The 22,584-nt window shown below is 36.6% G+C and overlaps 2 protein-coding genes and 1 long non-coding RNA gene across 4 annotated transcripts; 2 read left to right on the forward strand and 1 right to left on the reverse strand.

Moving 5' to 3' along the window:
• The first annotated feature begins 1,033 nt into the window (after nt 1-1,033).
• On the forward strand, nt 1,034-5,074 carry LOC141365164 (kinesin-like protein KIF28). Its single transcript, XM_073869141.1, has 6 exons — nt 1,034-1,308; nt 1,643-1,870; nt 1,952-2,106; nt 2,235-2,346; nt 2,899-2,970; nt 3,085-5,074. Exons 1-6 carry the CDS (start codon nt 1,285-1,287, stop codon nt 3,118-3,120), a joined length of 627 nt encoding a protein of 208 aa, XP_073725242.1. The 5' UTR covers nt 1,034-1,284; the 3' UTR covers nt 3,121-5,074.
• Nucleotides 5,075-5,697: 623 nt separating this feature from the next.
• Nucleotides 5,698-12,169, forward strand: LOC129437398 (protein ELYS-like). The gene is made up of 6 exons (XM_073869219.1): nt 5,698-6,068; nt 6,495-6,537; nt 9,100-9,205; nt 9,774-9,899; nt 10,044-10,256; nt 11,894-12,169. The coding sequence occupies exons 4-6, from the start codon at nt 9,855-9,857 to the stop codon at nt 12,155-12,157; spliced, it is 522 nt and encodes a 173-aa protein (XP_073725320.1). The 5' UTR covers nt 5,698-6,068; nt 6,495-6,537; nt 9,100-9,205; nt 9,774-9,854; the 3' UTR covers nt 12,158-12,169.
• Nucleotides 12,170-12,590: 421 nt separating this feature from the next.
• Nucleotides 12,591-15,947, reverse strand: LOC129428233 (uncharacterized). 2 transcript variants are annotated; one of them, XR_012370392.1, is made up of 5 exons: nt 15,681-15,947; nt 14,989-15,037; nt 14,773-14,902; nt 14,569-14,667; nt 12,591-13,299 (listed from the first exon to the last, which is right to left on the reverse strand). It is a non-coding gene; the product is annotated as an uncharacterized lncRNA (long non-coding RNA). The 2 variants fall into 2 exon arrangements; XR_012370393.1 differs by having other exon boundaries at nt 14,569-14,664; nt 15,681-15,946.
• Between the last annotated feature and the right edge of the window lie 6,637 nt (nt 15,948-22,584).

The raw sequence follows: 22,584 nt of genomic DNA on the forward strand, positions 1-22,584 counted from the left end.
TTATAATTCTGTCATATAGCACAACTATTAACATTGAGCAGCTAAACTAAGTTTTTTTTTTATCTGATCTCCTGTGATACCTCACAGGCAAATGTGTTTCAGGGTTTGGGTCAGGGTATCCTTGATAATGCACTGCAGGGCTATAATGCCACATTATTGGCATATGGACAGACGGGTTCTGGAAAGAGTTACTCCATGGTTGGTTATGGTCCAAATAAAGGCCTGATACCCACTCTCTGTGAAAGACTCTTTCAGTTTTTCAGGAGCACACAAGACAGCAGGCAATGTCAGGCGGGCAGACACACCACACTGTTCCAAACATTGATGCTTTGTATTGGTGGTACCCATCAAATAGATTCTAATGTGTACCATTTCGGTACTGATATGCCCCCTTTAGATACAAAAGTGTACTTTTTGAAAGGTTTTTTTTAGGGTTATTTTTAATATCCTTTAAGACAAGCCATGTGCAAATATTTTCTCTTATATTTTAGTTTTCTAGAACGGTGTGATTTTAAATGCCTCTGTTTTCTACGTCACAAGCATATTATAACCAATCACATTAATGTGTTGAACAAGGGTGGAAGCGGGGACTCATTTGCATATTCATATTTAATATCTGCATATTCAAATGACTCAAGGGTGCAGTTACAATTAATCTACTTTAAGACATGAATAGATGTTTTTTTTTTAACTTTTAAATATGTAATTTTGATGAATTTTAAGGAATAAAATGTATTGACTACGGCAAACTTTAATAGAGTCAACGCATTCTACAAAAAAACCTTTAGTATTAACTCATTCCCCGTCAGACTTTTTTGCCCGCCAGCATTTTTTAAAAATTCCTTCCAGGAATTTCTTTCTATAAAATATGTAAACATACAAATATATCAAATGAAAGAACAGAACTGCTTTTAACAAACAAAACAAGAAAAAAAAAACGTTTCATCATATGTGTATTTTTTTCTTTGCTTATAAACTCTTAAATACTTTTTTTTTGCAAAATGCTGAAATGATTGCATTTTTGTGAAGGAATTTTGTTAGAGACCAGATTCAGAAGGATTATCAAAACATACACAGAGTTTAAAATGAGTAAATAACTTTTTGCTTGAGTTGGTTTATAAATTGGCCATCTACTGGATATTACAGATTAACATAAACCTTATCAGGAACACGTTTTTCATGCAAATGTTTACTCCTAATTGAAAAGATAACTTGTCAATGGCGGGGCGGGGAAAGAGTTAATATTAATCTTGTTTGTCAACCCAATTTCAGGTGTTTTTCAGCATGTTGGAAATTTACAACGAACAGGTAAGCATGCAAATTTCTTTCTCATATTAACCTTTAAGACCAAACATCAGTGGCCGTTTGCATAAAACTTTAAGAATAGTCTTAAAAGTTATTCATAAATTATTTTCTTCATGACTAACAATAACTGTTTAAAGTATGTTACATAGAAAGGTAGATGGGTCTAATTTAAATCCAAATAATAAGACTGATTAGCCCTAACTAATTGCTAGTTAATCAGAATCATTCTTAAGACACAGTCTTAACGTCACGTCTATGTTTATGCAACCGGCCACAGCTACTGATTACAGTCATCCAGGTTAGTAATGTTAAAACATACCATATATACCATGCTCAGGTTATAGATCTCCTATCAAAGGCCAGCCGATCTTCTGGTGGTCTTCGGGTACGAGAGGACCAGCAGAGGGGTTTCTACGTGGAGGGTTTAAGGCGGGTGCCCTGTGACAATGCTGTACAGGTGGAGCAGCTGATGGAGCAGGGAACACGCACCCGAACCACTGTGGCCACGCACATGAACGCCAACAGCAGTCGCTCGCACATGCTCATCATCGTCCAACTCAAACAGGTGATACTGGACTGCAATCGATTTTTCTAGATTTTCAACAAAATCTTCAACGGTAAGATGCATCTGTCATTGCACCTGCAGATATTCTCAAAGGAGTGCATCACCAAGCAATCTAACATTAACTTGGTGGACTTGGCTGGCAGCGAGAGACAAAGGTCATCGGGGTCAGAAGCTGACAGGCTTAAGGAAGGGACAGCTATAAATCTCAGTTTAACAACCCTCGGAAATGTCATCAGGTCAGTGGATACACAATATATAATTTCTGTATAACATCTAAACACTATATAACCACTTTAATTTGGATAAGGACAGGCATCAAATAATCAGATTTGTGTTTAAAGTGCTATTCTGTTTGTCTCTATAGTGCTTTAGCAGACATGGCTCTTGGGAAGAAGGTGGTTCATATCCCTTACAGGGACTCCATCCTTACCAAACTATTGCAGTCCGCCCTCGGTGGCAACAGTCGAACGGTCATGGTAAGAAAAATGATTGTTCACAAATATATTTTGTGAATTCACAAAAACAGTGCACATAGTCAAAGAAAATGTACACTGTTTTACTACCTTATGGGCACTACACACCAAACGCAATTTCAACGACTTGCGCGAGTAGATTACATACAAAGTCAATGCAAAGTCGCGAATAGATGCAAACTCGCAGGGGGTGATGCGAATTAAGCAAATTGGGTGGCGCCGAGCGCTTACCGCGAAAGCGCGCGCTATTCCCCTCAAACGCGTCTTCGCCCAAGTTGAAAATATTCAACTCAGGCAAAAAATTTGCATGACAAGAAGTTAAATCCCGCGAGTAATCTGGAGCGAGTAACACGATGCCCCGCGTTTGGTGTGTACGTAGCATTGCGGTCTTTCTGTCTATGAGCACAATAAAAAGTGTGATAATGCCAAGTGATTTATTCTGTATGCATGCTATATATTTAATAAGCATACTATCTATTTTATTGAATTTTTTTCTTGCAAAGCTGCTTTGAAACAATGATTTTTTTTACATTGCTATGTTGTATTAATAAACAGATTGCAACTTTAAGCCCTGCTGAAATTTGCTATGAAGAGTCAGTCGCTCTCTACACTCCGATATGCAGAGAGGTTGGTTTACATTAAGTCTATATTTGAGTGTATTCTATGTATATTAGTCTAATATACATATAGTTGTAGACTTTATTGTCTTACTACTTACTATCAGAATGTCCATTTATTTAGGGCAAAGAGAATCCAGAATCGAGCTGTGGTGAATGAAAGTCCTACAGAACGCTTAGTGAAGGAACTCAAAGCAGAGAATGCCAAACTGCTGTTGAGACTGAGCCGACTGGGTCAAGAAGGTCGCAGATCAGATGATGAAACGAGTACGTGAGGTGGCCACGATACAAAGACTGACTCAGTAATACAAAAATAAAGATGCAACATAGAAAAAACAATAAATGAACCATTTTTGGGTTTAAGTCAAGAAAAGCGTTATTGTCATTTCAATCATATGTAGCAGTGCTGTTGATGTTTTTTCAGGACCATGGTGTTACATGCATACAATGAACTACATTGCACAACACAGAGCTAAGGGCTAAAAGTACATTTTAACCTAGCTGCATAAAGTTCACAATTTCTTACTTTTTATAGTCTAAAAACATTTGAGGAGCATTTTGTGAAACCGAAAGGTTCTTCAGATGTTAAAGGGGTCATATGATGTGATTTCATGTTTTCTTTTGGAGTGTTAAAAGCAGTAAAGTCACAAAGATTAAAGTCTCAAACCCAAAGAGATATTCTTTAAAAAATCCTCACCTTCTTAAAACGCCTCATTCAAACATGCCCCCATATATCTGCGTCACTGTGTGGGAAGATTTGCATTACATCACACAAATGTATACGAAAAAAAGAGGGCGTGACTCTTATTCTTTTTTGTTAATGCATTTTCACCTTTAAAGCATCTTCAAAAGCCCAAACTGGTTCTTTTATAACATCATGCAGCTCCTTTAGTTTTAAAATTGTAAATGAAGTACACTTCATCTAATTTCAGTGCTCTATTAAAGAGGAGCTGCGACGATTGCTGACTCATAATGAGCTTATTCTTAACTGATTTCTGACTATAGCAATATTAGCAGTATTCCACGTTAACTGAAAGTCCTGCATCTGCTGAGTCTGCACAGAAAAGTGTAGTAAAGAAGATAAAGATATGTGAAAATATGTGCAAAAAACTTATTTGGTTATTTTGGTCATTTTTGTCACAGGAAAGGGACAGGGTAACATATTTGTAGACAACGTTTTAAAGTTAGAACAGATAGAAATGACTAAACGAAAACCCTTTCATGCATGACATTGTAAGCTACTTGACAATCTAAAGACAAAACTAAAATAGGAGATTAGTTTATTCAAATGAAAATTATTTCACACCAAGTAATAGTCTTTATTGGACATAACATCTATTAATGCTGGGTATGGTCGATTGCTGTTTTTATTAAGGAAAATTCAAACAAATTTAAAATGAATGTGATCAGCATGTTTGTCTTCTCATTCGTTTGAGAATCAAAACACCTGTTACACAAAAACAAGTTGCACAAGTACACAAAAAGAATATTTGTTATATTATATATTTTTTAAATAACATCGCTAAAAGATTTAATTAATCGATCCTTTTTTTATTACGTGTTGAATTTGAAAAGCTCTTTATATTAATCATGCATCTTACGCAAATTGCGCTCGTATAATGGAGAATACGCGACTGCGTCAGACTTTCCCTATCACATCCGCTTAAAAAGGTACAAACTAATCTTGTTTACATGAAATAAGCCTGCTCCCGAGCAGGTTTGAGCTTACGGACCTGTAGCTATGACAGCAAGTCTAGGATGAGCTTCGAAGAACCAAACGATCCAAGATCATGCCAAATCGTCAACAAAAAAATCCAGCTAACTGAGATAGCGACATACGAAGAACGGGCCCCTGACGTCCCCGAAAAATTCTGGACAGTCCCGAAATCTAAGCTGCTGTCCCGAATCCCGAATTCTGCTCTAATTGTCCAGAAAATTATACTGAAGCAAAATCTTAATCCCGAATCCTGCTCTAATTTGCCCCTGAAAATTATACTGATGCAAAATCTTGAGTAGTTATTGTCTGATAAAACATGCGCGAGGATTTTGAGTCATCCTGCAGCCAGCCCCCGCCGCCTGCTCATTGGCTGCAGCATCTTTGTTTTTTTTTATAGGCTGTAGCCGCGCAGGACAGTTAAAAGTGCAGGCAGTGACAGTCAGTCGCGTGAAGGAATCAGATTGGCTGAGGGCGAGGCACTGTGTTAAAAAAAATACTTCTATAAGTATTATATAAATGTATATATGCATATGTCCTTATATTAATAAAAATATGATTGGTTCAGTAATTTTAGTTTGAAATTCATTGTCTTTCAAAAATTACTGAACCAATCAGCCAATCTGATTCCTTCACGCGACTGACTGTCACTGCCTGCACTTTCAACTGTCCTCGCGGCTGCTGTAACTTTCACTCTCTTCATCTACTCTATAAGTCAACAAGAGGACAAAAAGCTCATATTGTCTTTGTGCATATGGATGAATTAGATTAAATTAATAGAAACAATACAACTTTAAATTCACACTTGAGCTATAGCCTACCGTGGTTGTGGAGGTTCAGTAATTTTAGTTTGAAATTCATTGTCTTTTATAAGTACATTAAATAAAGAAAACTATTGGATGATCTAACTATTATTGTATGAAGTATAATACTTCTATAGCCTACGTATTATATAAATGTATTTATATGCATATGTACTTAATATTCAGTTGGTTCCGTTTGAAATTCATTATATTTTATTATTAAATAAAATAAATAAATAAAACTATTATTGGATCCGCAAACCAACCCCCGACGTCTGCCCCCCGTCCCGAAATTCAGTCAATCTCATCTGGTCACCCTAGTTATTAGGCATGTTCGACTTCAAGAAGCGCTGCGAGAACCCACATCATACGTTGATGACGTCAACGTATCGCGAGTCGAGAAATTACACGTAGAGTAGAGACCTAATTTCGAATCGCTCTCGCGGTACATTGACGTCATCATTCTGTCAGCGCCGCATGAAGTCGAACACAATTTGCGGGCGCGCGCCTCCGTCCCTTGAGTTCAAAATACTGGATTTAACCGATGTTTACCTCAGACGACAGTTATCGTTTTTTGTGATAAATTCTGAGGTAAGTTTTCATTAATTCCTGGTTACTTCATTAAAATAAGTTCACAGTAATGTTCATTTTGTTGTTAGTAATTCGATATGACTAAAATATTATGAACTTTAATGTTTACTGTTGATGTAAGTTAAGCTGGTAGTTTGACTGAGCTCGTGATGCAGCTATGAGCTAATGTAGTGCAGATCTTTTATTTGTCTTTACCTTTATATAAAAATGTGTTATCCTCGTTCTTTAAATTTATTTGACATTGTTTAGTTAATTATAACGCAAGTTATTTCAGTTAGCGTTTGACGCGTAAATGTGATGTTATATAATAACCGTTACCATGTTATTTGCCAGTATGGGCACACAGTTTATAGTAGAAGAATTTAAACAGAAGCCACCAATTCTGGATTAACAACTATTGTATATTTATGATCACTTTTCTTTCAGGTCATTTTCTTGTTGTGTTTTGATGTTTTCCATTGGCTGAAGAGTAAGTATTACTTTGTTTGTATTTGCACCCAAAATAACTGCTCAAAAAGCTCTCCTCAATACAATGGATAAATAAAAAATATAACTACAAATTATTAACTACAACTATATAATCAGAGCTCACTTTGACTTGATGTACACATCAGTCTCATATAATGCAGTGTTTCCCATACATTGATTTATTTGTGGTGGCCCACCACAGAATCAACACTGGCCCCCACAAATAGAATTTTCATGATTCCCATTTACATTTTTATTTCACTATTTAAAACAGCTTAATTCGGTTTCAAATTTAATTTGATATATAATACAGATCAAATACAGATACAGATCAAAGAATAGAAGTGAAACAATTTCAGGTGCCAACACTAGATCAAACACAAACATGACACGATGACGTCACATATATGCTAATTAGCAGGTGACGTCATCACCACCACAGTCTCCTCAAAATCCTGTGGGAAACACTGTAATGTATTAGATGATGCGTATTACATAGCTGCCAACTCTCACGCATTCACCGTGAGACTCACGCAATTGACCCCAGTCTCACGCTCTCACGCCACACATCCATTTTCTCACGCAGGCTCGTGCCCACCATTGAGATTCCCACTGAGTTTAATAAAAGACATTAAATAATTGCCTAATATACCTAACTGTAAATACTGTAAAACGCCTATCTCTATCTGGCGTGCCTCAAACAGCATAAAGCGCTCGTCAAAGTCAAAATGATGCGAAGGCCAATCAAATCAAAGAAGGTGGAGTTATTGTTTACAGATGCCGAAGCGCCAGCTACAAACCACAGAGAGTGAGTGCGCGGCTGCGCGATGGTGAAAGAGCAAAGCACGATGTATGTAGCTAAACCAGTGTTCGCAGTACTGACACTTTTATATTTTAGCGTACCTTCACTGTCTTAGGTGCCACCACTTCTCATGTTGTTGGTACTTTGCTGCAAAGAGTCAAAGAGCATTTCACTTTATGTGGCGCTGCGCAGGAAGTTCGGCAGCGAGGTCATCAGACTACCGCGAGAGCAATGCGAAATGTTACAAAAGGGTCCGCCTTTACCTTTGCTCTCGCGTTACTTTGATGTCATACGCCGATCAGTCAGCTCCGCACCAGTCGAACACACAAAGCGTCAAGGTCTGGATGAAAAGCAGAGAATTGCCCGGATTCCACGCACGCAGATACCCTCAGAAAACAGCAATTTTAATCAACCATCACTCGCGTGTGTATGTTTGCAAGCAGTACAAGCCTGCGTGATGTTTGCTGTGACAGGTTTTAATAAAAGAGAAAAAAGTCAATTGATATTTGACATCTATAAACAATAATATATACGAAATATAATTATATGGTCTTGACATACACATTATCTGTTGCTTAAGTTTAATATAAAGTACTCATTTGGTTTATTTGATTGTGACAGTCTCTCTATCACCAATCATTACTTTACGCTTCTCTTTCTCAATGGATAAACTGAATCAAAGCTGCTGTTATCTGCAGTTATACGTTTTACAGAGACCAGTAGCCTATTCATTAGATTTTAAGAACTTTTTTGGAAGGAACTTTTATCAGAAGGAAAGCATAATAGAGTTGTATAAAATAATGGTAAAGACTCTAATCTCAGGCATTTAAACTCAGTAAAAGCTTTTATTTCAATTTAATTTCTGAAATATGATTCGATTTGTATTGTGAACAATTTTAACGCAGTCTTTTCCAACTATTTAACACAGAAATAGCTAAAATCCACACTATTATCTATTGGCAAATGGTTAGGACTTATATAAAAAATTACCCCCCCAAAAAAAAAAAATCTCACTCCAAGCTGAACTCATAAGTTGGCAGCTCTGGTATAGTTTTAATAAAAAATGTTTTTTCTGTCATCATTTTATATTTTATTGTGCTCAAGGTCAGAACACAGCTCATTCACCCAAATCAAATAGGGACTCGCTGGTTAATATCCATCAGCTTTCTGCAATAAAATCCTACAGATGTACTCTTAAACAAAGACAATTATAAGATCATCCTATTGGATCCAGTTAAAGCAATAAAACCTACTTGAAATATTTGGAAAGAAAAACTAGTGCAGTATACATTGTATAAATTATAGTATCTTAGCACTTAGCACAAAAATGGTCCCCATTGACTTGACCATAGTAATTTTTCCTACTATGAAAATTCAATGGGCCCTATTTTAAGAATGGACTACTCTTTAATCTTATATACATATATAGTAGTATTGCATCCTTCAAATATATAAAGACCTTTTAGTTTTATCAGACTTATAAAAGACAGATCAGCTGTACCGATTCTTTCGCAAAGTCCCTTTGCTTACATTTACAAGTATACATTTACTTATATATGCTACACCAATGTTATCTTGCACTGAAAGGTCTCAAATCAAGCATTTGAAGTATTTTAATAATTGGGGCTAAAAACAATGTTAAAATGTAGAAAACCCCTTTTATAATTAGTTACCTACTTGGATTAATCATGATTGACTTTTTGTAAAAAAAAACTTGTTTTAATGTTGATGTTTATATTGTTTTTTTATGTTTTCACTTAGATGCTGTGACAAAAAAGCAACCAGGACACCACATCTGCAGTGACAGAGAGCAGGATGGGGGAGGAATCAGAAGGCCCAGAGGATAATATCAACTGGTGCCCCTGAGGTGATTCAGATTGTTCTGTTTCTTTTGTTTAGTAATAAGTGATTTTATGTGATTTTGTAAAATAAAAGAAATTTAGTATTCAATCCACATGTTTTGCACATAATTTTTTATATTTTACTTCCATGTATTTACAGCCAGGGTGCCTATTTATTTCCCAATGTGCCCACAGTAAGCCCACACTCTGCCCACAGTTAGCCCACACTTTACCCAATGTGCCCACAGTTAGCCCACACTTTTCCCAATGTGCCCACAGTAAGCCCACACTTTGCGCTGTCCCACTGTGGGCCTGCTACCGGTGTGAAATGCAGGGCACATTTGGGCCCCATAGTGGGACAGCCCACACCCAGCCCACACTTTGGGCTGTCCCACTGGGGCCCTATTGTGGCCCCATAGTGTGGGGCCCACACATGCCCCGCATTTCACCCCGGCAGTGGCCCCACCTGGGGCCCAATGGGACATGTTTGCTGGGAGGATACAGCATGTTGTATTTCTTATGCTTTGTCTTTATGCTATATAGTTTATTTTTCAAGAAATGCAAATAGATTTTTAACATAATTTCTCTCATCAGTAAGCATGCGTGACCTGGCAGCCCAAGTCACCAGCAGCTTGCTGAGTTTCCCAAAACTGACGATAGACGCTCTGGGAGAAGATGAAGTTACGCTTGACTCCGTACTGCATGGAAGATTTACTGTTGGTGAGTGTTGCTTTACCCTGATGGTATGTCTTAATGACTAAATGCTTGAACTATGGATATGTTGTTTGAATTGATGCATTGACAAATGGTGTTTGTTTGAATAATGTCAAACGTCTTTAAGTTTCTCTCAATTGTTGCCATCAGGAAAGAGTGGACTGGCCTGGCTTGCTTGTGGGCCCCAGTTGCAGGTGGTCCATGCAGTTACTGGCGAGCGTTTCTCTGCTTACCGCTTCAGCGGGGTGTCCGAGCACCCGCCCAGGGCTTCGCGTGGGTCTGGAGGAAGGTGAAGGCAGTATGTTGTGCCTTTATGATCTTGGCATCTCCCGTGTTGTCAAGGCTGTGGTCATACCTGGCAGGGTAAGTGTGAACAGCTCTATTGTGTTTTATGGATGAGTTTCATGGATTGCTGTATTTTCTTGCCTTAATGTTTAAAATGCAGAGACTAGGGCTGTCGCACAATTAATCGTAATTAATTGTACACAAAATAAAAGTTTGTTTTTGGGTATTGTTTTGTGTACTGTGTTTAGTAATTATGTATGAGTATATATCACACACACACATGCAAGTGTTTTTTAAATATATACATAAATGTTTGTGTATTTATGTATACATAATAATTACAGAATTCACGAAAATATTAAGCCAACACAACCTTTTATTTTGTATGCGATTAATCGTTTGACAGCCCTAGCCGGGACCTTTGCTTATAAACTATAATAAATTTAATAATAATGTGTGACACAACATAATACTTTGATTTATTATAAAATTAATATTAATTTCACATTATATTTCATTAATCTAACCACCCCAAACTTTCTTTGCCATTAACAAAGCTGACACTGTTTGTCAAAGCACCACGAAAACACTTACTGTTTTTGCACTGATATATGAAGCAATTAGACCCCTTTTATCAAACTCAATATAATACAATACTATGTATAGGATATTAATAGGCATTGCAGGTCTATAGATTATAAATGTGACTAATGTTATAATGGTTATAATTTCTATTAGATAGGCACTTTTACTGCTTATGTTCTATCTTTCTATCTCTCTCTTGCTGATTAAAAAAGCTTAATCCACTCATTATTTCAGATTTAAAAGTCTACTTGCTGTCCCGGGGACAGACTTTACATTGCTTTGCGTCTTTTATATTCCGAGTCAGCTTAAGCTTTGCTCGTTCAGTGCAATGGGCTTGACATTAGCACTGCTTTTTTGCTACAATCTCTGTGCAAACTTAATATGGATATGGTTTTAAAAAAGATATGGTTTATTAATAATAAGATTATTTAAAAAATGTGAGAAAGCAAATTCAGCGAGTGGTCGTAACAAGAACCATTGCCATAGAAACCGGAGGCACGCTAAAACTGCACTCAAGCTTTAGCGCGGTAGCGCTCATGGCCGTTTTCCGATCGACTCAGGTTATACACACAATATTAATCAGACTTGGGACCCAAAGTAATTAAACTAGGTCCTAACCGGACCCGACTGACCATTTAAAATATAAACTTTAGAAACATGGAAGACACTGAGCTTGCTTCGCGTCGCACCCAATTCATTGAGAAACAGAGAGCACGCGAACGCACACTCATACGGAGAGACACGACGTGCTTTCACGCAAAATGAAGCCAACGTGTTGAATGCTCAGAGCACGTTATAAAACGTATTCTTAAAATCCACATTTCTGTTTTAATAAATGCTCAGCCTCATAGTAAATCATAGCATATTGTCTAAAACATTAGGTAGCACATTTGCGAACCATTAAAAATTAGGGTCGCAATGGCAGTTCAAAAGGTCGCATATGCGACCATTTTGGTCGCAGTGAAGTTCCCTGCAGTGGAAAAGCTCCAAAAAGTAGGCTGACCCAAACCGTGGGGTACTATGCAATGGGAAAAGAGCCATTAGTGCCTATAACCAAGAACCAGTGCTTAACCATTCCACACCTGTTCTTGCATAGAGACTACTGTGGATGATCTCCTTGTCTTATACAGATAACAGCCATTGAGCCCCTGGTTAGCTATGGAGGGGCCAGTGCCAGCACACAGCATCTGCATCAGAGTCTACGTTGGTTCTTTGGAGTTGCTGCTGTTGTAACAGACGTTGGTCACGTTTTGCTGGTTGACCTCTGTTTGGATGACCTGTCTTGCAGCCAGAGTGAACTGGAAGCATCAGGTGAGATTGTGACAGATGGTGGGTTTTTTTGCCTTAAAAAAAGGCTTTATAATAATCTTAAATTATTTTTATGTATGCTTTGACACAGATTTGGAAGTGGTCAATAAATCTCCCTCACTGTAAAATGTAATAAGTTGAGTTTACTTAAAAAAGTGAGGAAACTGATTGCCTCATAATTTTAAGTAAGTTAGTGTATTGCTTTTAAGTTGGCAAAACTTTATATTATTTGTAGCCTGAACTTATTCATCAAGTAAGGTAGAGTATTGATTTTAAGTTGTCAAAACTTAACAGTACAAGTAGACTAAACTTATTAATCAAGTAAAGTTAAGTACTCTTTACTTAAAATCATTAGTTGAGATAACTTCTTTTTATTGTTCACTTTACTTGTAAATATAAGGAAACTGATTGCCTTATATTTGTAAGTAAGCTGAACTAACAAAAATGAGTAAAGCCAAAAAGCAACAAAATTAGGTTAAAACATTTATTTTAAACATGTTAACAGTGTACAAAGTAAAACATTTACACACACACACACACACACATACAAGAAAGGGGTTTGTGTTCAGTCACCCATCAATCTGGATACCCAAAATGCAACAATAGACCTAAGACAGTCTTGTTTCTGTTATTACAAACACAATGAACACACCTTGACAAACAAATTCAAAACTATTTTTTTTTAGTGACTGCAGTTTTGGTTTTGTATCCAGGTTGTCATGTGACTGATAAAAAATCACAAATTGCATCAACAGACCTACAGTAACAATCTTGTTTCTGCCATCAGAAACACGCAAAATACAGCTTAACTAAAACATCAAAGTTTTGCAGCAATTAAAGTTGAGTTTTTCTGGAACTTGTATCCAGGTTGACGAAAAATAAAAACCCCAAAATGCAACAGATCTACAGTAACACGGACTTGTTTCACACAAAACACACTACTTCATAGTATGTTTTGTAGTGATGGCAGTTTTGACTTTAGTGATTTGTGCCCCAGGGAAAGAAAAACCCTGTGAATCAACTCAAAATAAACTGTGAAGAGGTACTCCATATTTAAAACAACGATCAGTCCAAAAACTAAACACATGGCATGTGATACTTTCTCAAGTCCATCCATGGCTGTGACACCCTACCAAATAATTGCTGTAAACCATGTGGAGAAATGCCTGTCCTCCGGCACCAGACTGAGAATTCCTATTGATAGTTGAGGTGGGTCACCATCACAGTCCTAATAAGATAGAAACGCAATATTAATATACATTCTCATAATACAAATGCAAAGTGGATGTGTCATTTAAAAATGTAAACTGTTCAAGGTGATGTACTAGTTTTTGAAGTGACACTTAAATTTGTAACAGTGCTTCAGTTGGAATTGCCAATAATAATTGGGACCTTTCAGCAGAAGCTTCTTTCCTGGTGGTGCAAAACATCCTTGGAACATATTTAATATAAGTAAGGTATATTGTATAGGCAGCAGGTTGTTTTTCCAGAAATAATCCCCAACAGTTTGATCAGGACTCTGTGTCAAGCAGAGGGTCTTGTATCAAACTGAAGGGGCTTATTTCATGATAACAACCTGCTGTCTGTGCATTATCCCACTTATTATGTGGCTATTTTACTCATAAGGTAAGCAACATTAAATATATATTTGAACTATTTTATTAGCTTATTTTTAACAAATACAGGAAAACCTGTTTATTTTCAGTTTTAAGACAAGACGTTCAAATGTCACAAACACACTATTTGGTTTAATCATTTGTAACTATAACATCATATGTTATTAAAAGACATTTGATTTAATTTTGTGTATTATTAAACTGTACCTGTCAAATTTATTTCCAGCATACGGGTTACAGCGTGTTTAAGCGGTTCTAATCTGTTTTGAATACATCTGAATGTAGTCGAAAGTGGACAGCTCAAAACGGTTTACACACTGTTAACACCTCTATTAAGCTTTGTTCACTCATAATGCGATAAACTAAAACCTCTAGTGTCATGTTGATGTATTTCACTACTGTCAGGTATAGATCTCAGACTGATCTTTGAATATTTGATGTTTTGCTTTCTTTATAATTTTTGAATTGGTTATGTAATTGGCATAAAACCTTTACCTGGCAAATAAATTATGTTTTCATTTATTCACAGCATTTATCAGAAGTTATTGATTCTCTTAATTGACGGAATAACTCAATGGCGGGGAAAGAGTTCAAAACTACAATACAAATTTCTCGCTAGAAATGCAACCAAAAGTGAAAATATTACTTTATTTACACTAAATGTGTGCTCAGTTGCTTTCTTGCCCACCATTTTATTTTATCAAACTCAACCAGGCTCGACCAATCCTGAGCATGCTCACTCATAGAATTGTTGGACAAAAGGATGTGCCTTGGTGCCTTTAATTATCTTCTATTTACACATTATTTCTTTAATAATGCTAATTAAATGCTAACACAAAAATTAGGACATCTCATATTGATTAAAAGAGAAGAATACTAACCATGTTTGTTTTCAGGAAGTCTGTAGTGTCTTCCGCAAGAAGGATAGCAAGACCACGGAGAACTACCGTCCACCGAGCAGTGACATCAGTGATGTTCTTCTGACAAATAATACATAAAACATTGAGATCAACAGTCAGAACAGATTACTTAAAAGTTAGCAAATGGACTTAAACTATTTAAAACAAACAAACAAAAATACTTACTAGATACTCAAGAGAGCTTTTAAACTTTTCTTTCATTCAAAATCTTCAAAAACAATGTTTAGCAAGGGATGAGAACAATTCTTGCTTGAGGTTTTTGCTTGCGACTTGGTTGTACTCCACAGTAACGTTACTATATGAAAGAAGGGTAACAAAAGAAACATCATATCAAGATTTAAAAAGTTTTGACATGCTCTAAATAAAATGTGTGTTAATTACCTGACTTTCCATGAAGGGTATGCACTCTCTTCAAAGAAACAAGCTCCTGCTAAATAATAATAATATACAATTAACATAGTATTGATTGATAGATACTAAAAAGCAATTGTAAAACCAACATTTTTAGCATTCACTCTATAAACTTAAAACTTTTTATAAAGCACATCTCTTATTTAACATAACTTGGCATTTTAAGGTATGAAATTATTAATGTTTTTTCTCCAGAGGTGGGTAGAAACATGCTTACTGCATTACATTGACTTGAGTAACAATTTTGAAAGCAAGGTTCTATTTTACCTTTTATAAGCAGTTCTAAGCATTTTCATGTAGTTTATTATTATAAACCACACCAACACGAATTATAAACTCACTAATTAAGCAGTTTTTCCATTGCATACTTTTACTTTTACTCAAGCAGTTATTACTATAAGGCTTAACTTTAACTACCTTTTAATATAATTACATTTTTACTCAATCTACCTCTGCATATTAGTTACTTATGTCTGTTGAACAAAAATGTTTATCTTTAAACATACATGATTAGCAGTTGTTGGATTGCTAATTGTGATCAAATAGCATGCATCAGTTTTATTATTACCGACAAAATATTACTGTTTACAAACTGTGATTGTAATATTGCGATAAAAACGTAGCAATTAAAAAATAAAAATGATATATAAGCACAAACTTACCTCCTCATGCTCTCATCCGACCATGTGCTGTTGTCGTCTTCTTCAGTTAACCACTCAGTTAAGCCACCACTTACTCCTTGGGAGCATTACTGCCACCTACTGTGCAGTCATCCTTTTTGAAAATACTTGAAATTTTAAGTTGAGCTAAATTAATCTTTTAAGTTTAATCAAGTTGACTTGAGTTTGCATAGAAAAAAGTTGGGATTACTTAGTTAAACTAAGTAAGGTTAACAAACTTAATTAAATGAGTTAAGTTTACTTAATCTTTTTAGTAAGCTCAGCTATTACATTTTACAGTGCTCTGAGATCCCACGCTTTAGAGAGGGTGCGATTCAGCAGGGCAGACACCTGTGCCTGCAGCTCAGCAGCCCCACAGATATAGGGGCAACAGCGCGGCAGTATATACAGCGGACCAACCAGCTTGCTGTAGGCTTTTGCTGATGGCTACCTGCAGCTCTGGAACATGAAGACCCTCAAAAAAGAGTTAGTGAAGCTTCGGAGTACTTGTTGTGTTTTGTATTCTCTTTGTCCTTTTCATTGTACTTTAATGTAAACATGAACCTGTCCTCTTTTGCTTTCTAGATATCACTCACTGCTAGAGGGTGGCAGAGTGCCCGTCTACACATTCACGTTCCAGGAACCAGAGAATGATCCCCGAAACTGCTGCTATTTGTGGGCCGTGCAGTCAGCACAGGATCAGTAAGTTTGCTGTCTCTATGACCAAGGACACAACCATCACATTCGATTTTTAGTGTGTACATTGTACCTTATGATTTGAAATTGTTGTTTCAGTGAGGGGGATGTGGTTAGCCTTCATTTATTACAGCTGGCCTTCGGAGAGAGGAAGTGTTTGGCTTCAGGGAAAAATATCTATGAGGTAAAATAAATAAGACTACGCAGTTCTATAATATTCATTTTAAATATACATACTTATGATATGCAATTTGGTCGCTGATAATAATTCATCTTGTAAAATCTAATGCTTAAGGTCTCGAATATTGTGATGAGCGATATAGTCAGGACCTGAATGGCACAACGTTCCCACTCAGGGCTCAAGCGACTAATACTCGTCTGATCGGTTGCCAGACTATAGAGAAGTTTCGTCACCATCCTGATCGGGATGACAGCATGAATGAAGGTTTGTTCATATTTATTGTTTTATTTAAGTTTATTTGACAGTGACAATCAGGGACATTATGCACCAATTTTTTTAAGGGGGCACAGTGTGCACAGCTAACAGAAATGTGTACATACATAGTGATGGTCGTTTTCGAAGCACTGCTTCATGAGGCTTTGAAACATTTACGAATCTTTTGTTTCGAATCAGTGGTTCGGAGCGTGTTTCAAACTGGCCCAAGTCACGTGATTTTAGCTAACGAGGCTTCATTCAATCCGATGGTTCACCACTAGGGGGAGTTGATCACAAAGAACCAGCGTCTAATATCACATTTATCCGATCTGACTCAGTGTTTCCCCTACCATTATATAAGGGGGGAGCCTCACGAGGATTGGTGCATCTGATGTGTTTATTTTCACAGGATCCATTAAAAAGAGAGTTTTATCGAGGCCTAAGCCTCCCACACTCTTTAAAATCTCACAAGAAACAGCTTTCCAGTTGGAGTCAAAAGGTCCATACAACAGTCTGTGTATAAAACGCATACGAAGTTGCAATTCTGCTTTGCACATTGATAAGGCCTTGACCTCCTTCATCTTTGGATAAAAATAGCACACTTTGGGATACCCAGTGTAATTTTTCCCTAAAAAAAACTACCAGGACTTTCTAAATCTCTACAATTAGACTTAAAGGAGGGTCTAGACAAGCTAGGCGATGCCATAAAGAGGAGGCCACAAGGTTGCTTATAATAAGAATATGCCCCCTGTATGACATTCTTGGAATCAACCACTTCCATTTATTTAATCTTCCTTTAACATTTTCTAGAACATTGTCCCAGTTTTTCTTTACAATGGATTCATCTCCAAGAAAAACACCCAGGTACTTAAAATCTCCTTTAGACCAAAGTAAACCATTTGGAAGTTTTGGAAAACCCTTTAACCACTGGCCAACCAAGATAGCCTCACTCTTGGCCCAATTTACTTTAGCTGATGATATCTCATTAAAATCATTTAAACAATTTTCCACTGTGTCAACATCTTTTTGATCACTAATTAAAATCACTACATCATCAGCATAGGCAGACAGGGTAACATTTTTTCCAGAATAGGGTAAAACCAAACCTTTAATACTTCCTCTTAACTTGTGTAAAAGAGGTTCAATGGCTACAGAATATAACATGCCCGACAGAGCACAACCCTGTCTCACACCTCTTTGCACATCAAAAGGAGCACATAAGCCACCGTTAACCTTAACAATACTTTTTTTAACAAAATCTTGTGTGAATCCATATGCTTCCAGGGTTTTTAACAAATATACGTGTTCAACCCTATCGAACGCTTTTTCCTGATCTAAAGAGATCAGGCCCACATCAATATCCTTCATTTGTGCAAGATCAAATATATCTCTTACAAGTGATATATTGTCAAAAATTGATCTCTTAGGGATACAATATGTCTGATCAGAGTGAATCACCTGCTCCAATACACCTTCAAGTCTGTTAGCAAGTGCTTTTAAGGGTAGTTTATAGTCGGAACACAATACCGAAACTGGTCTCCAGGATTTTATCTCTGTAAGGTCTCCCTTTTTTGGTAAAAGGGTAAGAATAGCTCTGCGACAGCTCAAAGGCAAATATCCATTTTTAAAACTGTCATTTAAAACCTGGAGCAAATCTTCCCCCACCTCTGACCAAAACGTTTTAAAAAACTCAACTGGCAGACCATCTATACCTTTCCAGGTTCCATACTTTGAAGTGCTTTTTTAAGCTCCTAAAGACGTATTTCACCACAAAGGTCCTTATTTGACTCAGTAGAGACTTGAGGTAAGTTTTTCAAAAAAGAAGAATTAAAGTTGTCTTCTGTTATCAGCTCACATTTATATAGCTCTTTATAAAAACCAACAATTCTTTTACGAATTTCCTTATCATCAGTTAACATTCTCCCAGACTCAGATCTCAAAGAATGGAAAAATCTTTTTTGACCATTCTTCTTCTCAAGGCCAAAAAAAAAACATTTTGATGGTACATCCATTTCATCAATGCTTTGAAAGCGAGATCTAACCAATGACCCTTTTGCTTTCATTTCTAAAAGTTTATTCAATTTGGACTTTTTCTCAGAAATACACCTTGTAAATGTCCAATCTCCTGTGGATTGTAGCCGTTCCTCCAAATTAATAATATCCATCTCTAAAACTTTCATTGACCTTTCTACATTTCTTGTGACATTCTTTGTATACTGCTGACTGATCTGTTTAATTTGGACCTTTCCATAGTCCCACCACTGTTGTATTGAGCTAAAGGTTGTTTTTGTTTCTCTAAAATTATCCAAAAAACCTCAAAAGCATCTTTAAAACCTTTATCACTTAAAAGCGCATTATTAAAATGTCAATATGCACTTTTTGGCTTTACACTAGGGCTGCACTTTTTCAAGTTTTTAATTAACCGTTAACCGACACCCTTAGCGGTTAATACTCGGTTAACCATATTATGCGCAAGGCAACCCAGAGATACAGACACACGAGAAAGGGGTAGTTATTAATTTTTCTTTAATAACTGGTTGGACCACATTTAAAATGAAATTAATTTATAGAAATAAAACACAGTGGTAAGGACAGAGCAGCTTAAGTATGTCACTGACTTTTGCGTTCGTGGGGATGGTAGGCTGGGCTCCGCGGCCGCCTCTCTATGATGCCCGGGTGTTGGCTGGGTTTGTCGCGATAGTCGGTGAAACGATGATTGCCGGTGCTTCAGCCTCTCACCGGTTGGATCACTTGCCCACCCCGACACCGTCTTTCACCGTCGTTGTGATATTTTCTTGTAATTAAATCATTTAGCTTCGTTTAGAGAGAGCAAACACTTATAACTGAATGTGTCTGCTGCATGAATTCACAGCGGAGCTGAACGCGTGTCACTTCACAAAGCAGCAGGTGTCAGATTTCATTTATTTCTGTCAGAGTTTGCGAGGCGAGCTGAATGACCAGACGATAGCAGAAGCTGCGTGCTTACTCGTTTTTGTTATAATGCACATATATGATGTTTAATATAAGCGAGATAGTTTGTTGTATTTTTTATCAAGAAAAATAATAAACCCATCATTCAAGCAGCGCTTTATGAAGGAGTAGCTGGTTGCACTGCTTGGAACTGGCGAGTTCTGCGAGAATTACCTGCGCACATTGACTCAAGCACTTAATTAAACCAGCTGTTTATTCATAAGCACGCAAATTCATACGCGATTTAATGCAGCTTTTCTTTGTTCGCTTCATATTAGAAAACTGCTACTACTTGTGGACATTACAAATGTCTGGGAGCGCTTTGGCGGTCTCTGGTGGTGCAAAAATGTATTACAACTAAATTCAATGCACGCCATTGATGCCACTTAACCGAGCAAAATGTTTCACTCGGTTAAACAATTTTTAACGGTTAATCGGTTAACCATGGACACCCCTACTTTACACAGTTCAAAAATAAAGAGCACTGAACCATACAATGATCAGAAAAGGTTACAGGAATAATACAACAACTTCTAAAAACATTTGTCTGATGTTTGAAACAATAAATCTTATCTAATCTTGCCAAAGACACAACTTTGTCACAAAAATGAGACCATGTATACTGTCTGCTATTCCCATGAAAAATTCTCCATACATCATTAAGCTCATGAGTTTTAATTAGTTGTATAAGCCTTTTACGTGATGGCATATGAGGTTCAAGGTGATTTCTGTCAATATTCTGCTCAGTACAATTAAAATCACCACCAAGAACTAAAAGTCATCACTACTACAATTTTCCAAAGCTAAACATAAAGTATCTAAAAAGACAATTCTTTCAGCTGATGCAGTTGGAGCATATACTGAAATAAAAACAAAAACTTCATTTTCAAACAGTCCTGTTAGATCTGGTCTCCACACCACAGAAAAAATATAACGATCCAGCCCCGGACACCAGATCACGTCAGAAAATATAAGTTTACTTTGTTAAAGTATCTGTCAGATACAAGGCTGATCAATTGTTGCTAGAAGAGAGCATAAACAGAGTCGTGAGACGGAGGTTTTAGATGATAAAATAGAACAGAGTTTTATTGATGGACAGTTAGTTTCAGTTGCATATGCCTCAATGTTCAAACCACGTCCACCCCGTCTACCCAGGAATACAGCATGCACGGTTATATCCAAATTTGCTCAGCTGCATCATCCCTTAGACCTTGGGCTTTCATAAACATTCTCTTTATCTATCTTGTTTACACACAGACAGAACAGCTCTATGAAACTTCCCAAATGTGAAACTGAACCACAAAGAGACATATAAAATATAGAAATACAATGAATTAATGAATGATATAATAAAATACAGAAATATAATAATCAGAGCCGGACAGTAACGGAGTACATTTACTTGAGTACAGTACTTAAGTACAATTTTGAGGGATCTGTACTTTACTCGAGTATTATTTTTGGGGAATACTCATGACTTTACTCAAGTACATTTGAGAGGCAAATATTGTACTCTTTACTCCACTACATTTCTATCCATAACCGTGAGTATCCGTTACTTCTTCTAAAAAAAAAGAAAAAAGAACAATTTCAGAAACTCTCGATTTGTTGTTTCCCTTTTCTCAAACGTGATTGGATTGTGCAGGCGCCACTGATTGGGACAGCCTATCAGCTATCACCTTCAGCTTTCCGCCAAAGTCCCAATAATCAGATTTAGATAAGAGAAGAAACCATGGACGAAACAATGGATGAAGACGCAGCAGGTCCATCCCGGGAATGTGACAACCCGTGGCTCCACCTCGCCAGACTAAGTTAATGATAGTTTTCGCTTTAAGTGTTTGCTGTGTTTACCAAAACAGAGCTTCATCACCGCTTACAAAAATTCAACCCCTTGAGAGCGACAGGGATTCCTGGTGATCCCGGATTATTTTAGTTCAAAATTCATTACTCTTCAAAACATCACACTCTTACTTGATCTGGACAAACTCAGCATCACAAGACAGGTTTAAGACTCCAGCTTCGACATTTGACCACTGTTTGTTATTAAACTGGTTTGCAGTGACATTAATTTCTTAATTTATGCCAGGAGTGCAAAATAATGAATCTGTTACGTTCGTTATTTTGAATAGAAATCATCACTCATAAAACATTCATTTTCATCTTCTCCGGTTATTTGTATTCAAATACATAAAATATACAGAATCCGCCAGGGCTATTAGTACAATGGTGCGCATATTTGGAGAAATAATGATTAATTATCACATGTTAGTAAAATATTTAGTCTTACAGAATAAGATTTCTATTCATTTTCCACTGAATTATGCGATCTGAAGAGCTCAAAGAGCAAATGGAGTGAGATGTGTGTCTCCTCTTCCTGATTTGTGTCAGATTTGACCTCAGAGCTCTATCATTTGCTGTACAGCTGTCAATCATCTCACGTGGTTCAATGTGCACTGTGGCAGTAGTAATGCAAAATTTTAAAATGTACTCTTGTACTCTTGATACTCAAGTACATTTAAAAACAAGTACTTTTTACTTTTACTTGAGTAGACATCTGACTGCAGTACTTTTACTTGTACTTGAGTAAAATTTAGCAAGGGGTAACTGTACTCTTACTCAAGTAATGAACCTGTGTACTCTGTCCACCTCTGATAATAATGAATAAATGAATAAAAACAATAATGTAATAATAAAAATGATAATAATGAAATTGATAATGATAAAATAATATTAAATAATCAAACAATAATTAAATGGATAATAACTAATGATTATAAAATGATTATGATGATTATGTAAATAAAT

Source organism: Misgurnus anguillicaudatus, chromosome 7 (assembly GCF_027580225.2).
Source record: "Misgurnus anguillicaudatus chromosome 7, ASM2758022v2, whole genome shotgun sequence".
In the NCBI taxonomy this organism is placed as follows: Eukaryota; Metazoa; Chordata; class Actinopteri; order Cypriniformes; family Cobitidae; genus Misgurnus; species Misgurnus anguillicaudatus.